At 51.0% G+C, this 19,935-nt stretch overlaps 2 protein-coding genes across 8 annotated transcripts in view; one reads left to right on the plus strand and one right to left on the minus strand.

Moving 5' to 3' along the window:
- The first annotated feature begins 4,218 nt into the window (after window positions 1-4,218).
- NEUROG2 (neurogenin 2) lies at window positions 4,219-5,705 on the plus strand. The gene has a single exon (XM_048303700.1). The coding sequence runs from the start codon at window positions 4,286-4,288 to the stop codon at window positions 4,982-4,984; it is 699 nt and encodes a 232-aa protein (XP_048159657.1). The 5' UTR covers window positions 4,219-4,285; the 3' UTR covers window positions 4,985-5,705.
- The window catches only part of ALPK1 (alpha kinase 1), a 39,446-nt gene continuing 25,146 nt past the window's right edge, over window positions 5,636-19,935 (minus strand). For 4 of the 7 annotated variants that reach the window (XM_048303694.1, XM_048303692.1, XM_048303698.1 and 1 more), the window contains 11 exons: window positions 19,387-19,446; window positions 18,663-18,749; window positions 17,902-17,978; window positions 16,824-16,919; window positions 16,335-16,439; window positions 13,940-15,938; window positions 13,513-13,666; window positions 12,800-12,962; window positions 12,523-12,709; window positions 12,071-12,277; window positions 10,334-10,636 (listed from right to left, as the gene is read on the minus strand). In XM_048303694.1, coding sequence (XP_048159651.1) covers window positions 12,081-12,277; window positions 12,523-12,709; window positions 12,800-12,962; window positions 13,513-13,666; window positions 13,940-15,938; window positions 16,335-16,439; window positions 16,824-16,919; window positions 17,902-17,978; window positions 18,663-18,749; window positions 19,387-19,446 — 3,125 coding nt within the window. In that variant the 3' untranslated portion in view covers window positions 10,334-10,636; window positions 12,071-12,080. Of the gene's footprint in view, window positions 5,836-5,862; window positions 9,918-10,333; window positions 10,637-12,070; window positions 12,278-12,522; window positions 12,710-12,799; window positions 12,963-13,512; window positions 13,667-13,939; window positions 15,939-16,334; window positions 16,440-16,823; window positions 16,920-17,901; window positions 17,979-18,662; window positions 18,750-19,386; window positions 19,447-19,935 lie in introns of those variants that run through there. The other 3 variants (XM_048303696.1, XM_048303695.1, XM_048303699.1) reach the window with 3 other exon arrangements.

Genomic DNA, 19,935 nt, shown 5'->3' on the forward strand with positions numbered 1-19,935 from the left:
CAACAGCTTCATCAGCCGGAAAGTTGGGTTTTTTTCTCCTTTCCTTCAACTCTCAATCCCTTCTTTGTCTGAGGGAAAATGCAGCCAACTCGAGCCACCCCGGCCATATGGTTCACTCTGTGTTTTCTTAGTTGAATCCTGAATTGTTTGTGACTTGCGAAGGGCTTTTTTTTTTTTTTTTTGGAAGTGTGTATAAAGACATAGAAGAGGCTGCCTGGACCGGGGTGGCTCTGCAGGATAACTCCATGTTCTTCACGTGTTCGCTTTCAGCCACATCACCACACAGTCAAAAAGTATAAACCTGCAGACACGCTTTATACCAATAACCTGTTCCAGGTATCTGGTATTTTTCCCCTTCTGGGCAAAAATATCCAGGTGTTTTTCCCTTTTCTGAGGGAAATCCTTTCTTGAAACACCATTTGTATCTTTACTCACCTCTGTAAAACAGAGTTATTGCTCACTGGCAAATCCCTTCTAGAAATGCCTTGACTAAGAGAAGCCCCCAAGTATTCTGAGTAAGGAAAAGTGGCTTTTAAGACTTGTATAAATTAGGAGCTGAGTGAGTTCGGCACACCTGAGTTTGGATATCCCCCTGTTTGATAGCCAGCCTGCCAAATTTTCTTTCTCTCTTTCCTTACACAACTCCCCCCCCCCCCCAAAAAAGGCCCTTTCACCAAATCATTAAATTCTACAGAGGTGGTCAAGCTAGTCCTGCTTTTCAGGCGTTCAAGAAAGAAAAGGGTCCTTGAAGTTTAGAAGATGCCCAAGGAAAACTCATTGAATGACATCAAAAGAATGAGTTTCCATAGCTGTTGAAGCACGAGAGCCGTGTAGCTGCACAAAGGCGGGTTGGGGCAGTGGGACTGTCCCACTGCTCTATCCCAGCACAATTGGGTCACTGAAATAGGGAATTAATTACCATTGGAGAGTGGGCAGCCCATTCACCACTGGCTGAGTTTTATTAAACGCCAATATAAATAACAAAACAACTCTTGTGGCTGCACTATTCCTACACGCCAAAGGAAGGATTATGTTGGGGATTAACATCTTAAAGTCTATGAGACTTTCTGACTCAAGGCTCGGAGCTGGTAATCGTATTTGTCTCCTGGTTCAGCGATTAGTGCTCTCCCTCGCGCACCTTCGCCTGGATGGCCAATGTCCCTTTTTGCAGGCACTGGGTTTTTCACACAATCGGCTGTTCTTTTCCCCACATCTATAGAAAAGAATAAGAAAACTGAAGCGTGTTCACGCGATCCTCAAGCTTCTTCTCTTCTTCATGGGAAAGGAGGGCACCGGCGGCCTTTTTTCACAAGGGGGGGGAGGCAAACCCTCTTGGCGGGGGGGGGGCCCAGGACTGCAAAATCGCTCTGCAGGCCTGCACCTGCCATGCAAATCTGTCGGGAACAATCGGCCCCCGATGAGGGCTGGGGTGGGGGGAGCCAGGGAAGGATGCCGGGACAGCGCTTATGGGGGGACCCCTCCTCGCCTTGATCCCAGAACAAACCCCAAATGTGCTAATACAGCTTGGGAGTTGGGGGGCTGGTTCTCATCCCTGTGGCACTTTTCACTGTAGTGTGCACGGGGTGTTCGGGAAGGACGTGGGGCACACACGCCGCAGTACTTTTGATTTCTCCTCTCTGCAGCACACCCCAGTACTCTGCTGCATGGGGACATATTCTCACACCCCATTTAAGAGCAGAACCACCCCACTCTCAGGGTTTGTAGGTGCTGCCCAGGGCTGGGCACCACAAGATTCAGGGCACCCTGATGTGTGTGGGCAGCCCTGGGACCCTGAACCCTTAGGACACCACAGGGTTCTGGGTGTGAGGGAGGCAGGGCTGGGAGGGGTCAGGCCACCCTGTCCCCATAGCTTTGTCCCCACATTTCCCGGGATGTCGTGCCCCTCTTCACCTGAGGCAGGCTGGCCATTAATGCCGGCTCTCAACTTGTGAGGTCGACGTGTGGATGGGCTGTGCCCAAAGGTCTCTCAGCAACACAGACCCTAAACTTTTAGGGCTATCGGGTCGCCTCAGAGTTCAATCTTCTTACAGCAAACAAAGCCCTTCTGAAGGTCTCCCCCTCTCCCCCACACGAGCTCAGCGTCCTTTATTTCTGGACTGTGTGTGATAAGCTTAAATCATTGTGCTCCCATTTCTTGATCGTTGCCTACTTTGGGCTTTTGTTCCCTAAAGTAGGATTGAGTCTGGCAAAGGGGCTGAAGTTGAACAGTTTGACCCTTGGAGGACAGTTCAGGCAGTGGGCAGCAGCAGCAGCAGCATTCCTGCTCCTGATCTCACTCCCTCTCCCCCCGCCACCTCCTCTCCCCACCACTCTCGGCCGAGTAGCTCAGCCCTCGCTCTGCCCACAGACCACACAGGCGCCTATCGAGAGCTGTGAGGACTTGGTGGCCAACCTGTCCTTGGTCACCCTGTGCTCAACCCTACAGAAAAAAAACACTGCATGGTAGGGGCTGGCAGCAGGAATCGTGGCGCCTTTCCGGCTGAACCCCAGAAAGGCACCACAATGGGTTATGCACCCACAGCACTACCTCTGCCTCACCTCTCTGTCGCTTTCCACCAGCACTGGAAGGACAGAAATCTCAGCAAGCAGGGTGGTGACAGAGGGATGGGCTGACCCTGTCACACACAGGTGGACTCTGCTTTGTGCCTTAAGGTGCTGAAAAAGAAATAAAGTCCTTTTGTGTCACTCTCCCAGGATGCCAATGGGTTTTGTGGGTCTCCCCTCTTTCACAAGGAGGTGAGGGGAGTGCTACAATGTTTAATAGAGTCACAGAGATACTGATTGAGGCACTCGCCCGGCCTCAATTGCTCCCAAAGGCCACAAACTCAGAGGGCAGCAAGAGCGAGGGACGGATTTGGGTGTGAGTTTGTGGTGTGCTGAGCCTGCAGAGGTTTCAGCTCTTTCATCTGTTTTGGGCTTTTCTAGTGGTTGCAAATACAATTCTGTTTCAAAGCCCAACTCCCCCAAAGTGCCTTTCTGACTTGCTTCCATATAGAGAGGAGAGTGCACTGGGGTTTCAGTTTTGGATGTTCTCACTGTCATATCTTTGACAAGAGCTTGGAGTGACAGGACAAGAGGGGATGGCTTCACACTGACAGAGGGCACAGTTAGATGGGATATTGAAAAAAATTCTTCCCTGTGAGGGTGGGGAGACCCTGGCACAGGTTGCCCCGATAAGTTGGGGCTGCCCCTGGATCCCCGGAAGTTTCCAAGGCCAGGTTAGACAGGGCTTTGAGCAACTTGGGATAGTGGAAGGTGTCCCCAAGGGGTGTGCGGAGCAGAGCCAGCCTGCCGACCCCACGGGCATGTCACCAGGCTCTGCCATTCCCGGGGGCTTTCTGCACTGAGGGAGGGCTGGAAGAGAAGAGTGGTGAAAGGGAATGAAGGTTTTCCTGGTGCACTGACAAGTCGGTGTTTTGGGGATTTTTTTATAAAGTCTCCTCTAGCCTGTGTTGTGCCTGTGAGTTGTATCTGACAGCACTGAGCTGCCCGGAGTGCAGGGCTTTCCCCCACTTCGCGTTTGCCCTGATGCAAAAGGAGCAGCCGCGTGCCCGGAGCATCTCCCCAGCAAGCCGTGTACGAAACTATGCACCTTTACCACAGCACCAAGTCACCCCAGAAGGCGAAACCCTCCCGGGAATGAGAGGGGTTGAAGGGGAGCCCCCCATCCCTCCCTCTCTCCCTCCCTTTCCTTGCCGGGCCCGTAAATGAAGCGGCTGAAAGGGAGCCGGCCCCGGGCGCGCGCGTGGCGTGCGGGGCGCGGGGATTGGCCGCCTGCGCATCGCGCCCCCCCCCCTCCCCATTCATTAATAAATTAGCGGCACGCTCCAGCCGAGCGCGAGGCGCCAATGGGGCCCCGGCGGGGGGGGCGCGGCGGCGGCGGCGCCCCCGACAAGAGTCGCGGGCGGGGCGGGCAGGGCGAGGGGGACCCCGGGGGTAGGTTTGATTGTTCCCCGCGGGGTATATAAGGGGTGTTAAGGAGGGTCGTGTGCCAGACACGCAGCCCGACGGGCCCCGGGCGCCGCTCCCGCCGCCGCCGCCCGCCCGCCCGCCCGCCGCCCCCGGGGCGCGTGCCAGCGCCGCGCCCCCCACCCCCGCCCCCCCCGTCCCCCGCGCTTTGCCCCCCCCTCACGACCCCCGCCCCACTCCGCTGCCGCCCGCTCCGTCAAACCGGCGAACCGTCACACCGACGGAGAGGCGAGGAGAGCGCGCTCGCTGCTTCCCGGTGCTGCCCGGTGCGGCCCCGTCCAGCCGCCGCGCAAGGATGCTGGTGAAGGCGGAGGTCCTGGCGCCGCCCGCCGAGGACGAGCTGCTGCTGCTGGGGCTGGGCTCGCCCGCCCCCTCGCCCTCGCTGCCGTCCAGCGCCGAGGAGGAAGAGGAGGAGGAAGAGGAGGAGGAGGAGGAGCTGCGCGCCGCCCCGCCGGCGCGCCCCGTCGAGGCTCCGGGCGGCCGCGGGCTGCGGCGGGCGGAGGGGAAGCGGCGGCTGGGGCGGTCCCGCGGCGCCCCGCGGGCGGCGCGCACTGCGGAGACGGCGCAGCGCATCAAGCGGAGCCGGCGGCTCAAGGCCAACAACCGCGAGCGCAACCGGATGCACAACCTGAACGCGGCGCTGGACGCCCTCCGCGACGTGCTGCCCACCTTCCCCGAGGACGCCAAACTCACCAAGATCGAGACGCTCCGCTTCGCCCACAACTACATCTGGGCGCTCACCGAGACCCTGCGGCTGGCCGGGGCGGCGCGGCTCGGCCCCGACGGGGCGGCGGCAGCGGCGGTCCCCGCCGAGGGCAGCCCCTCGCCCGCCTCCTCCTGGAGCGGCGGCGCCGCCAGCCCCGCGCCCTCCGCCTCCCCGTACGCCTGCACTTTATCGCCCGCCAGCCCCGCCGGCTCCGCCTCGGATCCCGAGCACTGGCCGGGCCGCTTTGCCCCGGGGCCGCCGCCGCCGCTGCCCCGCCGCTGCCTCTAGCCCGGCCCGGCGGTCCCGAGGCTCCCCCCGGGGCGGCGCCGGCGGCGGCATCTGCCCGCTTCCCAGGGCAGGGCGGGCTGTGGGAACGGCACCTGCCAAACCAAACTTTCCGTCTCTCTCTCTTTCTCTCTCTCTGTCTCTCTCTCTCTCTCCGATGTGCACTTTGCCCAGTTTTCCCAGATCTGTCACCGCGGGGCTTTTGTGTGTGTGTCCCCCCCTTTCCCCGCTCCCCTCTTTGCCATCTGTCCCTTATGATTTATAGGCGGGAGGGGGGTGCAAAGCGAGGAAAAAAAAAAGTAAATTGTTTTGTTAGGGGTCCAGGTTAGAAGTCATTGTATAATTTGTAGGCTTTGTGAGGGCTGAATGCAAGCGTGGAAATTTAGGCTGAACTCTCTATCAAAAGGGAAAAAAAATCGGGAGGGGGGGAATGGGGAAGGATCTCCTCATACATTATTTATTTCGACCTTTAGGGGACAAGGAACTCCCCCCTTCTTTCAGGAGATTAAAAATAAATCAACAGACTGAAAACCTCAACAGACACGGAACATTACAGCGATCAGCCACACACGTGTTCACATTTATTTATTATAAAGACAGATTTCATGGAAAATATGTATTTTTTTGTATAATTTACAGAGTTTATTCTAGTATGTATTTACAGCTGAAGAGCAAAGGGATTGTCCTTGTGATAAAATATAAATAAAAAGCTCTAATTTTCGTACCTTTGGGGTTGCTGCTTTTTCTGCTTTACGTGCCAGCAACTGGGAATTACAGGATTGGGTCTGTCCTTGTCTCTGGTGAAACCAAGGTCCGGTGGGTCCTGATGTCACTGGGTCCGTGGGCAGCAGTTTCTTTGGGAAACAGCATTAAACAGACAGAGAGAGAGAGGGAAGGAAGTTCAGTGGAAGTTTACTGATGCTTTATCTTTGGCTCTCAGTACAGAAAATGCTGATGGCAAATGCAGGATGGATGGATGGATGAAGTTATCACACTTCAGACCGATGGATTTCGCAGAGAAGGCTGTAGGAAGTAAATGTTATTGATGAAAAAATGCATGGATTACAAGAGGAAGAATTTCCTCTCTGTGAGGGTCAGATGAATTCCAAGTCGCAGGCAATTCCAGGGGGGTTGGTTCAGCGTGCACAGTACACAGCCGGGGATGTCACCATGGAGGGGGATGCTGGAGGCAGCCCAGGCCCTTCAATCATCGTCCCCGTGCTCCCGGGAGCACTTTGGGACTTCTGGGTACAAACACCTGGAAATCATTAAAAACCAGCAGAGGCGCCTGAGTGTATTAATTAAATAAAACGCTCAGCACGCGAATCCCGGCCGGTGCCCTCCGGATCCTGGGAGCGTGAAACCCGGCCCTCGGAGCGACGGCCGCGAAAGGAAGGGGGGCAAGAAAGAGAAAAAAAGCCCAAAATGTGTGAAAAGAGAATTAGTGAAATTAGGTTAGGCCAATAAACCGCGCGGGGGTCCCCCCGGCCCCGCAGCCTCGGGCGAGCAGTGCTATCTAGCCTGATCTATTGTTTCCCCCCCTGGCAGGGGGGTTATTGTGTGATAAATAATTCCCTAAAAAAAAAAAAAAAAAGTGGGAGCATTTGCATAATCACTGCTTTGATGTGGCCAGCAAGATGAAGCTGTGTCCCCCCAAATCTGCCACGGGCCAGGAGGAACAAAACAAGAGGGAGCCTTTCACGGCGCTGGCGGTGTGTGGGGCAGCCCGTCGGGAGCGGGTCTTTCACTCTCACTCGCTTTTAACGACCCCTTTTAATGATTAAACTCCAGGAATGCCAAAAGAAGCTGAGCGCCCTCTCCATCTTTTCTGGTCGGGCCTCATTGTCCTTCCCGGTTTCTCTCCCTCTTTTAAGAGGCACTGGAGTAGGTGCCTTCAGCTCTCCAAAATGCCCGGATGGATGGGATGCACTTCTCTCTCGGTGCTGGAGCCATGCAGGAACAGCAGGGACATCCCGGGTGGCTCAGCACCAGGATGCTCCCCCCAGCCATCCTCAGGGAGGGACGCTGCTTCTTGCCAGGTGCGTCATCCTGGAGGGATTTCCCTCCATCCCAGGTACAGAGCCTGTTGGCAGGAGCGTTACCGTCCTGCTGGGGCTGTGGCAACGGGAACCACCGTGGGAAAAAGCACACGATGCGGAGGATGGAGGGGGGGTTTGGAGAGGGGTTTGGGGTGGGAGCCACGCCAGCCAAACCTTCCCTGCTCCCTGGGGGGATGCTGGGCTTGGTTGGAGATGCCCTCGGAGGAGATGGGCCTGAGGGGGGCAAGGCTGGGAGGGGGAGGCAGGACCATGCTGGCAAAGGCTGAGTTGGAGAGGCTGGATTGGTCACCTAACCCAGTCACCCTCATCCCGATTTTTCATTTGAATGTGGCCAAAAGCATTTCTCTCACTTTATCCCCCTTAATTTGAGTTTATTCCTCTCCTTCCTTTCTTTTTTTCATATATTTCCCTCTTTTCTCTCAGAAGACTGATTTTTGGAGGTGATGGCAAGTCCCCAGAGCCAACTGCAGCCAACCTGGAAGTGGACCAGGAGATGCAAGATGGGCAAACACCTCTTTGGATGATGTGAGGAACCTGGGGGTGGTTTCCATGGCAGCCCCTTGCCCCAGAACATGTGTTTATGATCCTTCTGTGTATTGTATTTTGGCATAAAAGCTCCTCCACGCCGGCAGGGCTGGAGGGGCAGCTCGAAGGCCCCCAGGGGGTTTTACAGCTCTCCTTGGCATACGAATGGCCACGAGGAGCCAAACCAGCACCCCAAGGGCTGCCGCACGCTGCCTTTCATGGCAGGCATAAATCTGTCCACGTAGCGCCATCGTTAAAGAGCCCTCCCGACAGGGCTCTCAGCTGGCTGGCGCATTTTAAACCCAGTTTTCCTAAAGCCTTACTCTGGTGCCCCAGGTTGGGCTTCCCCCGGTCCTGTATTATGTGTGGATTTGGCCCATGTGGCCCCAATTCCAATTCCCCATGGGCAAAAAGGATCTCAGTTATCTATTATACAGTCAATCCCCTGGAATCAAAAGAAATCCCAGCGGGATCTTTTTTGTAACCTGATGTAGGTTGTTGTCCTTCTACAAGGCAAAAATCTTGTGTTTTACAGTCTAAGACAGACTCTTTTGCTCTGATAAGCTGACAGTGTAAGGATATAAGGATATCCTGCTTTCTACCCACAATTCTGCAACAGTTGTGCTAGTCCAGCAAAATTCTGGCAGCCTTCTCATCCCCGTGACCTCTCGTACTGAATTCAGATTGAGGAGAGGCAGAACTCTTGCCAGATTTAAAATCAAGCCTCTAAAAACTGATTGGAGAAAAAAACCCCATCCTTCGAGGGTCACTTTGCGGCGACCGGGAGGGAACACGGATGGTGCTGGGGCGGCTGTGACACGCAGCCGTCCCTTTCCCTTGCCTCCCCCCACTCCTCCTTTTATTAAAAAGCAGAGAGACCAGCCCAAAGCTGATGGCATATTTACCTTCATGAGTTTTAAAAAAAGTTAATTACCGCTTGGAGCAAGTTGGTCGGGCTGTCCTGAGCTGTCTTTTATTAGTAGTCGCCTTCATTAATTTCCCTCGCTGGATTTGCTGCTAATAGCTGCCTGGTCCTGGGCAGCACAAAGCAGCATCTGTGCCATTGAGCAGAAAAGCGGGAGTCAGGCAAAGGGGGGCACTGGGGGGGCGACGCCGTTTGCAAATCAACCTCTATTAACGTGATGTCCTGCTCGGAGGGGACGGCAGCCCCGGTAGCCGGCACGGCAGTTTGGGCTGCGCTGGGCTTTTACCGAGGGAGGAATGGCACCTGCTGCCTGCTGGGGGGATCCTGCCCTCATCCTGCTCCCCTGGGCGGTGGCTGTGCCACCCGGGAACCCCCCGGGATGCTGGACCTGCCTCTATGGACCTGTGCACACAGCTCGGTGCAGCCGGTGCTCCGGTGCTGCAGCAGCATCCAGCATTAAACAAATCGTTAATAACTCGGTATCTTTTGAGGGAAGATACACTCTGCCTTACGAACAGCTTGGCAGAGAAGTTTGGGATTAGGGAATGGGATTAAGTTCTGTTTGGAGGAGGGAGCAAGCAGACTGGGAGGGCCGGAGGCATGGCGGGCTCACAGGAGCTGGGGCAGCGGGTGGCTGCGGAGGCCAACAGCCCCATCTGCTCCCGCTCTGCCAGGGGAGAGGGGAGATGATTTCATCCAAGTGGAAGAAAGGAGGGTGGCATGTGTCACTCCCGGGAGAGGGGCGAGAGCAGCACGCTGCCACCAGCTTCCCCGCAGAGCTGGGGGAGGCACCCGTGTGCCGGGGCTTCCCTCAAGGCAGCAGGTGACAGCAGCAGGTACCAACACCTTGCTGCAAATATCCCGGTTCTGGTTAGTGTGAAGGAGATGCCGAGCAGGCTGCTGCTGCTGTGTTCTTCCAAGCAGAAGAGATTGGGCAGCACAGGCTGTGGTTCTGCGCTGGCTGACGTGAGGCTTTCCCCCAGTACCCATGAATAGCTGAAGGAGCTGTGCCTAAATCCAGCAGCTGGGCTCTGGGGGCAGCTGATGCCGGGTTTATGGCAGCGGGACCGTGCTGCCTCGCGTGCAGGGGCTGCCTCACAGCTGGAGGGGTCACCCCATACCCACTCTCCGCCAGCCGGAATGGCCCGGAATGCTGTGACTCGGAGGGAAAGGGAGGGAGGCAAGCCTGGCTCGGCCCTGTATTGTTGGGATAACTGAGGGGCTTCCTTTCCACTGCATCTTTTCTAAGAGAAATTCCCTGAAGTGCTCCATAGAGTCATTAGTTCCTGGCAGATGAGTGAGAAAATCATTCTACCTGTTGCTCGCAGGCTTCGGTTGCATCAGCTTGTTCCCTGGATATCAAATTTACTAACTTAGATGCACAAGCACGACACAGCCAACAAGACTCTGCCTTTCACCTGGATACCTGCAGAAAGGGAAGGAGGAAAAACTGCTTTAAGCAAATACCTTCCCTGAAGGACAGGAAAGTGTGTCACCACTTTGTCATGAGCAGGCTGGTTTTGTGCCTGACTTACAGCAGCACTTACACGGGGTGTAAACTCAGGTCCTGGAGTTTAGGTGAGAGGAGAAAATGTTTCACGTTTCCTCAAGCTTCATGTCCCTACAGTTCACATTTCACTGTCCCAGCATAATACAGTTCCACTCATTTTGTAGAGACTGGCCCTCAATGGTTATACGGAGTACTTAGGTTGGAATTTGGAGACTGTTACAATTAATCGAGCCACAAAAGCACCCTGGTAGCAAGTTACTTAATACAAACCACTGAATCTCCAATAAAAACTTCAAATTTCTAATAAAAAAAAGGAAAAAGTATTCCCTAAGTCTCAGTTAGTTCAAATTACTTTATTCTGAAACCAGAGGAAATAACAGCAGATTTTTGTCAGTAGCTCAAAGATGAAATTTACAACCAAAATATTAAATTCTCCATCATCAGAGTCACCTATTTATTTCCTCAATAATGCCCTATTTGTACCACAAATGTGAACCAATAATGTAAGCTCAGTGTGTTTGGGGCTGTGTGTGCAGCCCAGCTCTTCAGGGGATGAGGTTATAAATCCATGATTTCCAGTATCCAAGCCCCGGATGAAGACAGAATGCCTAATACATCTGAAATTGTGCCCAATCCTGTAAAGAATAAGACCAGTAGAATATGATTCCATGTCTGTTTCAACAGGGAACTGGACAAGCTAATCCTTGACCCTTACTTCTACCTGTGAGTAGCTGTAACTATGGTGGCAAAATGTCTCCTAAAACCAATAGGAGAAATGAGCTGCTAGACGGAAATATTAGGAAGAAAGCAAAATATTAAGATTTCACTGGGATGGATTTATTTAGAAGCACATCTAAATAAATTTTCTTTTTCTTTCTTTGAGCAGGAAGGAGCTGGAAAAGGCATGACTGGCCACGGGTCTCAAAACTGCGTGTGCTGCTGGAGCAGACACAGCGGGGCCGGCTGCTGGCGGCGCATTAGGACACTTCGTTGCGCAGAGATTGTCGGGGAGGTTTTGTTTTGGTTTTAATTGTCTCTATAGAGCAGAGAAAGCTTCTGCAGAGAAGCTTTAACACAGCATCTCTGCCGCCCATTAATTCCCGGGATCTTGCTAACTAGCTTTGTTTGCCCTCCGGAGGCCGGCGCTCGCTGGCCGGAGCACGGAGCTATGTGAGCGCGGCGTTTGTCACTTAGTTAAAGCCAGCATTTCCCCACTGCCGAGGACAAGGCCGGCCTTTATTGGCTGCGCAACAAGATAACGGGCTTAATCCTCCCAGTAACACGTGAGTTTTCATGTATCACTTTAATCTGCGAGACACTGGGGCCGAGTGTCCCGTCACATGCCGATTTCACTGTTGTGCGAGCCGGCGACTGCCCAGCTCAATGATGGATTGTTTGCTGGCTCTTAACAACAGGCAAGATGGTGAATGCCCCGGGGTGACAGACAGTGTGCAATGGGAACGGCCGCAAATCTGATGGCCCGGTTCAAGTTCACCTGACAAAGCTGGAGCAGTCTGCAAGCAGCGCTCGGGAAAGGATTATTCACACTGGCATTATATTTTTGAATGCATTTTTCTCCCTGCGCAGCTGCGCAGCTCCCCAAGACTGAAGGTTTATGCACCATAATAAAGAGATTTAATTTTTTTTTCTCTTCCTTCTCCCTCTTTACACCTAGTTCTAATCAGTTTGCCCAGGGATAGGGCATCTTTCCAAACAGCTCGGCACGAACATCACCTAGAAAACAATAGCATTGCTAAAACGCGGGGACAAAAGCCTAAAAATCTCTGCTGGCTGCAGAAACAACAGGGGGTGGTTTTGTTAAAGCTAAGTCTGTTGGGGACCCATCTTTCTGTGGAACTTTGATGCTGTGTTGCCTTTCTCATCGAGAAAATCTCCCCAAAGAAATGACCCCAGCCTTTGCACTCGGGGGCAGCGGGACATCGGGGCTTTGGGGCTGAAGAGGGGAATGGGAAATGAAGGCAGCTTTTCGCTGCCTTGCTGGACAACCTGCTCCCAAAGATGTGTAGGGTAAAGCAGTGTCCAGCTCATGGGTCATTCTGTGGACTGACCTGTGCCAGTCTAGGCCAGCAGCTCCAGCGAGGGCCTCGTCAAAGACAGGCAGCGACAGATCTCGTTGCACTCCACGTGTTGATCATTAAAAAAGTAGTAAATTCCTTTCTTCCCAAAGTTGGAGCGTGAGACATCTTTGCTATTGAGGGAATGAATCTGGGGATCTGTGAGGTAGATGAGGCCTTTCCCATTACCCGTCACCCAGCCTGTGGAAGAAATGGTACATTTTGATATTAAACACTGCAGCCTTTGTATTACCACACTCAGGACTCTCTGCCCGGCACTGCCCTCGCTCTTTTCGTGTCACCTCAGTGATTCCCAGTTTCCACATACGACAGCAAAAGCAGAACCCAATGAGACACACAACGAATTTTAATGAAGTGAATACCCCAAAGGTACCTGTGGGCTAAAAGTTGAGTGTGACAGGCATAAACTTCACTGTCATACACACCTTGAAGGTCAACGACAACGTCAGTTCCCTTGGAGAACTCGTAGGAGAAGTGGCCATAAGCCAGACCGTACTCCGTGGCTTTGTACTCATTCTTCACTACCTTGGTGTTGTTGGACAGCTTCACAAACTCCCCGAGGATGTAGGGCTCCACACTCACACACCCTTTTATAGTTCTGTCTTCCAGTATCTGAAACGAGACAGCCTCACCACTGCTATAATTGACTCAAGACACCCTTTGCCATCAGGTCCTTGGAACAGATTACGAGACAGTTCTTACCAGGAGTACTGCAGAGGGGATATAAAAGAGCTGGGTAGGGACCTTCTGCTCATACAGCCTCTTGTTGAACTCTGTCACGTAGTACTGGGCAGTCATTTGTCGCTCCACGTCACTGAAATGATGGAGGAGTCCTTTTTCTTCTTTATATTCCTTCCCAACATACCTAAACAGAAGGAGAAGTGTCAGGAGCAGGGTTTGCTCTGGATGCTGTGATACAGAAGCATCATTGCAAAGCAGAGCTTGGCTGCTCGGAAGTAAATCCACCTGCATTTAAAATGGCTGGGATTAAAATTAGGTGGGTTTTTTTTCTTTTATATCTCATAGAGGTGAAAAATTATCAATCAAATCCTGGGATGGGGGTTTCATAACACTGGTATGTTTAAACTCAACTCTTCTTGACTCTGAAGGGAGACCTGACTCAGAGGTATTAAAATACTGTTCTCCGCCCATACTAATTCATAAGCTCCTTCAGGTAATGATCTGAACTCTGCAATTAGCTGTTAGAAGACTACAATAGAGCAGCTTTTTACTTCCCAGAAATTAAAAAGTAGACTTACATGGAGTGCTGGGAAAGACTGCCAAAACGTCCAACACATTTGGGAAAGCCGTAAAATATTCTTGCAACAGCAAATCTTACCAGACAGTTTTTATCCATATTTACACAGAAGCAGCATTGATAAACATTTTGTTTTGGGAATCTGTTTGGTCCATACCTTCCCAGGCTTTCTTCTTGGTGCAGGAAGTGTATCCAAAAGGCACTTCTCTGCTTGCCTTCCTTGGCCACTTTCAGGTAGTCCCCGATGAACACGGCTGTCTCCTGGCCTGTCCACAGCCCAGATTTCTTGGAGTATTTCAGAAGAAGAGCAGCTACAAAAAAAGAAAACACCACAGGTAAAAGGGAGAAATCCACAGGACCGCTCTGAGCCTGTGCTGAGGGCTGGCTGTTATTTATGATTAACCTAAAGATCATTATCTTAAACAGACAGTTTTCAGGGATGCCATGTGGAATCTAAACTTAAGTAAAGGGGTAGAAAGCAATGAAAAATTAAATCCTAATAAATGTTGACTAAAATATTGTGTTAAAAAGCCTGAGCCAAGCTTGTTCTCTGTGGAGGCACATGTTGCTGTGTGACAACTTACAGTACGCTTTGTGAAGCTCTTTGGCCCTAAAAATCCCAGTAGGCATCAGTCTCTGGACAAGCCAATTATGCTCCACCCCTGCCAGGAGCCGCTTGTAGTCCTCATCCCTCAGAAACCGAGCGTCCAGGATCTCTTCCTTCGTTCTCCCCGGTGTGAAGGCAAAACCACTTCCCCGTGGGATCGAACGTTCAGGGGAGCTCATGGGCATCTGTGCTGATTTGATCCATGAACTCAGAGATGAACTGGATTGTCTCTTGCTGCTCACTATGTCCTGAGACTTCTCTTCATCTTCTTCCGTAGTGGCACAGTCGAAGTGCTTGTTTGTGGGTATCTTTCCGTGAGGGGGCAAAGCTGTTGGCACACTGGGAGTTGCTTCATGCTTTGGAGCCAATGCTGTAGGGTAATTGCTGACTAAGTCTCCAACACTGACGAACTCAAATTCAGTGTCATCTATTGTTTCTGCCTGGGTGTCAACTTGAGGCACTTGGAGAGATCTGTTCCCCAGCACAGCAGACTTCCTCATCCAGTCACACACAGAGGAGTCACTGCCTGGTTTTGGCTCGATGTTTGTTGATGGTACAAAAGTGCCCCCGTTGTGGGGTGGATGTGCCTCAAACGAGAGATCCTCAGTGCTATCTGCAGGTTCTCCTGGGTGGACGCACTCAAAGCGACCGACACGTCCCTCCCTGCTGCTGTCCTTGGTCCTGCAGCTCAGCTCCACATAGGAAAAGGGCTTATCCTCCTTTCGCCCTCTAGGAATGGCGTAAGAGATGGAGAGGGAAGGAAAGTCACTGTTCGAGCCCTTTGCTTTCTTTTCTGAAGAGCTCCCTCCACAGCATCTTCCCTCCTGCAGCTCTTCTCCACAGAGAGACTCTTTCTCCACCATCCGCCCAGCCTGAGGAGCACACCCCTCTAAGGAATGCTGAGGAGACCCCCCACAGCCATGGAGGGGCTCCCGAGGAGCAGGACGCCAGGCTGTGGGAGGCGGCGAGCACAAGGGCGCGTCCTGACTGTTTCCATCAGATTCTGTGGTGCAGCACCACTCCTCCACCGAGCCCTTCTCCCCTTGCTCCCCGTCCCTGGGAGACTCTCTGTTGCTATTACAATTTAGCTCCTCCCAGCTGGAAGAGTAACTGGATTTAGATAGCTTGCACCAAGAGCTCTCAGAAGTAGTGCTCCTGTTTTGCCTTCTGCTGAAAACATCATTTTCACTGTTTATTGCAATTTCTAATGGCTCAACCTCTTCTTCAAAGGAAATTTTCATCACACCAGAGCCAATGTCTTGATTTCTCCGGCCACCGAGGCCCTCTGATCTGCTTCCTGCTGTTGGTGAGTTCAGGATTTTCACAGCACCTCTCCTCTGGTGACCTGTGTCTTCAGTAGTACACACAGTGTCCATGGCTTTGGTCTCTGTTCTTAAGGTTGTGATACAAGCTCCCACCTGGATTTGTCCTGGCATGGTTTTATGAATTCTGCAAGTTTTTTCGAACACTTGGCACACTGACAGGTGATGCTGGGAATGCTTGGCAAGGATATTCTCAAAGCTGGTCTCCCCTTGCAGGACGGGTTTTTGTACCGAGTCTTTGTAACTGTCTGGGACATAAGACCTGGCGTCGGAATTTGGGAAGCTTTGCACTCGCAGGCGCTTCTTCACGGATGTGATCAGAGACATGATCTCCTTGGCAAGCATCCCTTTACCTTCCTCCTCTGGAAACAAGGTGCTGTAGGAGTGCAGTTTTCCCAGGGCTTCCCTGCACAGCTGAGTGACCTCACGGAGCTCCTGGCTCTCTCCGTAGAGCCATCGGTGCACGGTGGCGAGGCAGAAGGCAGCTTTAATGAAACTGTGCAGCTCCTGCTTGCTGGTAATGGCACTCTGCTCCTCCTTGGTGAGGAGCCCAATCTCGAAGGATTCTTTGGCTTCGGACAAGTAGAACTCTCTCTTTTCCGGGGGACAGTCCTTGGAGTGACTGTAGGACAGCAGACACATCCCACGGATGTTCTGGGAGGGGATCAAAGAGGAATGAAGGAATCAAAACCATGTTTCTTTCCCTTACACAATTTGAAGCAAAGGTTGGCTCTAATTTCCTGCTGCTACGTTTCCTGGAGGAAATAACCTTCGTCTTTTTTTCCTTTGAAATACAGCTGTAGTTCTAGGAGAAGCAGCATTCCTGGGGCTTGAAAGCCCATCCTCACTCTGTGGACAGCTTTCCACCCCTCTGCTTACCTCCCCATTGCAGTTCAGAGCAATGTATACCCCATATAACCAACCAAACCCTCAACACAGACATGATGCCCTGCGTGAGACGCTGTTTGAAAGCCATGTCAGAGCCAAATTTAGCAGCCTGGACTCCTCCCCTGCACAAATCCCACTTCCAGAGGGAAGAGTAACACTCACCACGGCCGTGAGGACAAACAGGGGGGTGTACTGGCTGTAGGCTGCTGCCAGCTTGCAGGCCTCAGCAGCCGATAACAAGCGATGGCTGAACTCCCGCAGGAGGCTCTGTTGAAATAAAAAGAAAAAGAAAACATGAGGGAAAACCTCAGCTTAAGGACTTTATTTCCAAATATATGGGGTCTGGTAGGCTGGAACAATCACATCTTAAACAACAGCCCGGTCTGTTTCTGCAGGAACCGTTTTGCTCAGGTTTACCATGGATACGTCATTTTTTACTCCATAAATATCCTAAATACATACACTCTATAAAATACTCTTAATATGTTCTTTTTCCTGAAGCCAGGCATTGTCCCATCTAGGTGCTAATTAACTTTCTCACTGGGAGCAATGGAAGTTTCTTCAGCCTTCTCAGCACAGGAGAGGAAATGTGTGGGTGAATTTGAGACCACCTGAAGAATCCACACACACAAACCCCAAACCGAGTCTCACCAGGTCAGTGTCAGCATTGGTTTTAAAACGTGCATAATCCTGCTCATTCATGGAAGAATAGATGTCTGCCATAATACCCAAGGAAGTGGCAATTCCCTGAAAGAGAAATTCAAAATTTTCATAGTTGTATTTTGAATTTTACTGCTCTGAATAAAGTAGGTCCTGTGTAGAACATACCAGAAAAACAAGCAAGCAAACACACAAAGAGAAGCATGGCTAAGAAATTCAGGGATGTCATCTTGGTATGGTTTTATTAATTTCATCTGGCAGAAAGTGTAATCTGGAAGACTTGATGCCACCTAAGGGGCTGCCTGGCTAAATAATTAAGAAAACCAGGAGGTAAATGTGTGCTTTCACAAAATTCACTGTAGAATTCCTTGCTCCCGCTGAAATGGAGAGCACAGAAATGATCTGAGCTTGAGGTCAAGCTTTAAGACGTGCCAGAGGAGAGGTGACAAGGTCTGGGTTTGTGGGATATCCTTTGCTGGGGTCCAATTACAAACACTCTCCAAGCATCACCCGAGGACTTGCCAGGCTTAGGCTCACATTCCTGTTTAGCTATGGACACATGGTGCGACTGCTGCTTCATCTCCAGTGGGAAGATTAGTGCTGCCCAGCCTCACACAAAGGTGTTAAGGACAGGCACGGTGCCTGTGTGAGGTGTCCAGGTCCTGCAGGGCCAGGGAAATCCATCACCCACCACAGACAGCGCAGAGCAGCTCCACAAACAGACGTGCTTGGGGAAAAAAATTTCGTTCTGATCCTAAGAAATAGCTAAAATCTGTGGCTGCACTCTGGAATTAGTCTGTCCTTGTCAGAGGCACCAGAGGCATCCTCAGGGATGGCTCACTTCAGATGGTTCTGCTTAATGAGAAGTATTGCTTTCATCCCCCTGCAGGAAAAAAGGTGTGGGTCAGGCCGTGCATGCACGCGGAAACAACGCGGAATACAGACTTTGTGCTGCCTGTTAACCCTGGCTGAGGTGTGTAATCGAAGCACTGTTGCTGAAGGAAACAAAAGCTAAGATGGAGTGATTACTGGATTGGCAGAGACATGCAGAGTGGAGAGGAAATGCTACCTTTTTATCTGGCTGAGGAAGTTTGAAGTATCCAACGACTGAAGCCCAGATCAACTCTGCTGCCTCATACCACATCCCTGAAATAAATCAAACAGGCACTGAGCAGGTGACTGCCAAGGATGGCTTTCCATAGCTTATTTTACACCTCAGGTCCTCAGAACAGGATAAAACCACACCATGGCGTGTTGTGCTCCAATGACACTGATCAGTTATCAGTTTCCTTTAGCTTTTGGCTGTGCATACACACCCATTTTATCCTCATAAAAGACTTCAGCTCCACAGTCATGGAAGATTTAGTGTTTCAAACTAATGAAGTTTCAAAAAATGAAGGCTCTTGCCTCAAGTGCCAAACCCTGAATACCAAAGTCCATCATACTGAAAATCAGGGATATTCCTGTCTTGAGAGAGGAAATTGCTGGGATGTCCCTGTGATCAACTACCGCCTGCCTTTGGGAACAGCGCATTTGGGACAAGTGTTAGCAAACATGGAGTGGCACAGGCAAAAAGGGAACATTTCAGTTTGCTCCTTGGCTTCAGGTGAGATTAGCAATAAAATGATAATTCCTGCAACGTGTTTGCTTGGTACATGGCTCCAGGCCCTTGCTGCAAAGAGATGGGTGTGCAACTCATCTTCTGTGACTGTTTTGTGGGTATAGGGTGTTTACAGCATGCCAAAATTCTGACACATGCCCAGTGTAACATTTTTAAGGAAAAAAACCAGGAGGAAACCTTGAGTGGAAGCTTTTAGACAAGAGCATTACCAAGCTTTTGCAGAATCTGTCCCCTGATTTGTAAGCAGACTGCCTGAACAAGAATCCGATCGCTCTCCTCAGCGTATCGCCAGGTTCCTGCAGAAAGAGTGGGAAAACTCGGCACAGAACGAAAAATCTTCCTGTCATTCTAAGCCTCCAAGGGTAACTCCAATCCCAGCAAACTGCCAGGATTCTTCTCTTTGCATGGAGGCCCTTTCCATATGAGAATCTCAGCTTCTCATGGAAAACAAACCAACAGAACCCTGAACTTCCTCAATTTTCACAGTTGTAGAGAAACCTGAATAGACCCACTAAAGAAACCCTGAGGAAAGGAAAATAAAACTTCTAGAATAAAGTATTAATTTAGTCTGTAAGATCAGTGGGAATCTGGAGCATGAACATTACTCCAACAATCTGGACTTTTGAGGCAACAGAGTTGTCTTAGTTTTCTAGATCAGCCACCTGCTTGAAATTACTCCACAGGTTAAACTTCTCCATCCAGAATATTTTCCCACCCAAGTGAAGATATACAAGGATCAGTTACGGAAATTTCAAAAACAAAGTCATGCTTCCACATTTTAGGAGAGAATGGTGAAGGAAAGAGAAGTGTGATGTAAGGAGTCATTACTGGGGTTGGTTTGGCTTTATTTGAGGCTGGTGTAACTGTTAAAATTAGGATCAAAAATCCCACCAAAATAGCAAGTGTGAAATTGGAAAAGAGATCTATACGCACCCGTTGCTCCATTGTCACTAATCAGGCTGCTTAGGATATATTCAGCTTTTAAAAGTTTGCCTGAATGAAAATTAAAGAAAAAAAAAGGATAGAAAATGAACATTAAAACATATTTTGGCATGATATGAATAAAAATACTCATCAGGTATCACCTGCACATAGAACTGCTGCTGTCTATAGCCAGAAATGCACATGCCCCACCTTCTGTAATACGTGGTTGCACAGTAACTGAAATTATGAACATATCTCTTTTATTTTACACATTATACATTCCTGGAAGAGCGCTGGGATTCCCAGTTCTTATTTCCCTCCCATAAGAAAGTAGTCTAGCCTGCTTCCTTCAGCAGCAATGCTGCTGGATTCTGTATCAAGGAAACATGGGCTTTGGAAACCCATTTTGGTCTGACTGGAGAGTGGCTTGACATCCCACTATGGAAAACACAGCCACAGGAAGACACGTTAAAAATCCTTCAGGTGCTGTTCATGTTACAGGAATGATGGAATTTTTATTTTTTTTATCCTGGAGGAGTTGTAATCTGCATTGTTTGC

The sequence above is a fragment of the Corvus hawaiiensis genome, chromosome 5 (genome assembly GCF_020740725.1).
Source record: "Corvus hawaiiensis isolate bCorHaw1 chromosome 5, bCorHaw1.pri.cur, whole genome shotgun sequence".
Taxonomy (NCBI): Eukaryota; Metazoa; Chordata; class Aves; order Passeriformes; family Corvidae; genus Corvus; species Corvus hawaiiensis.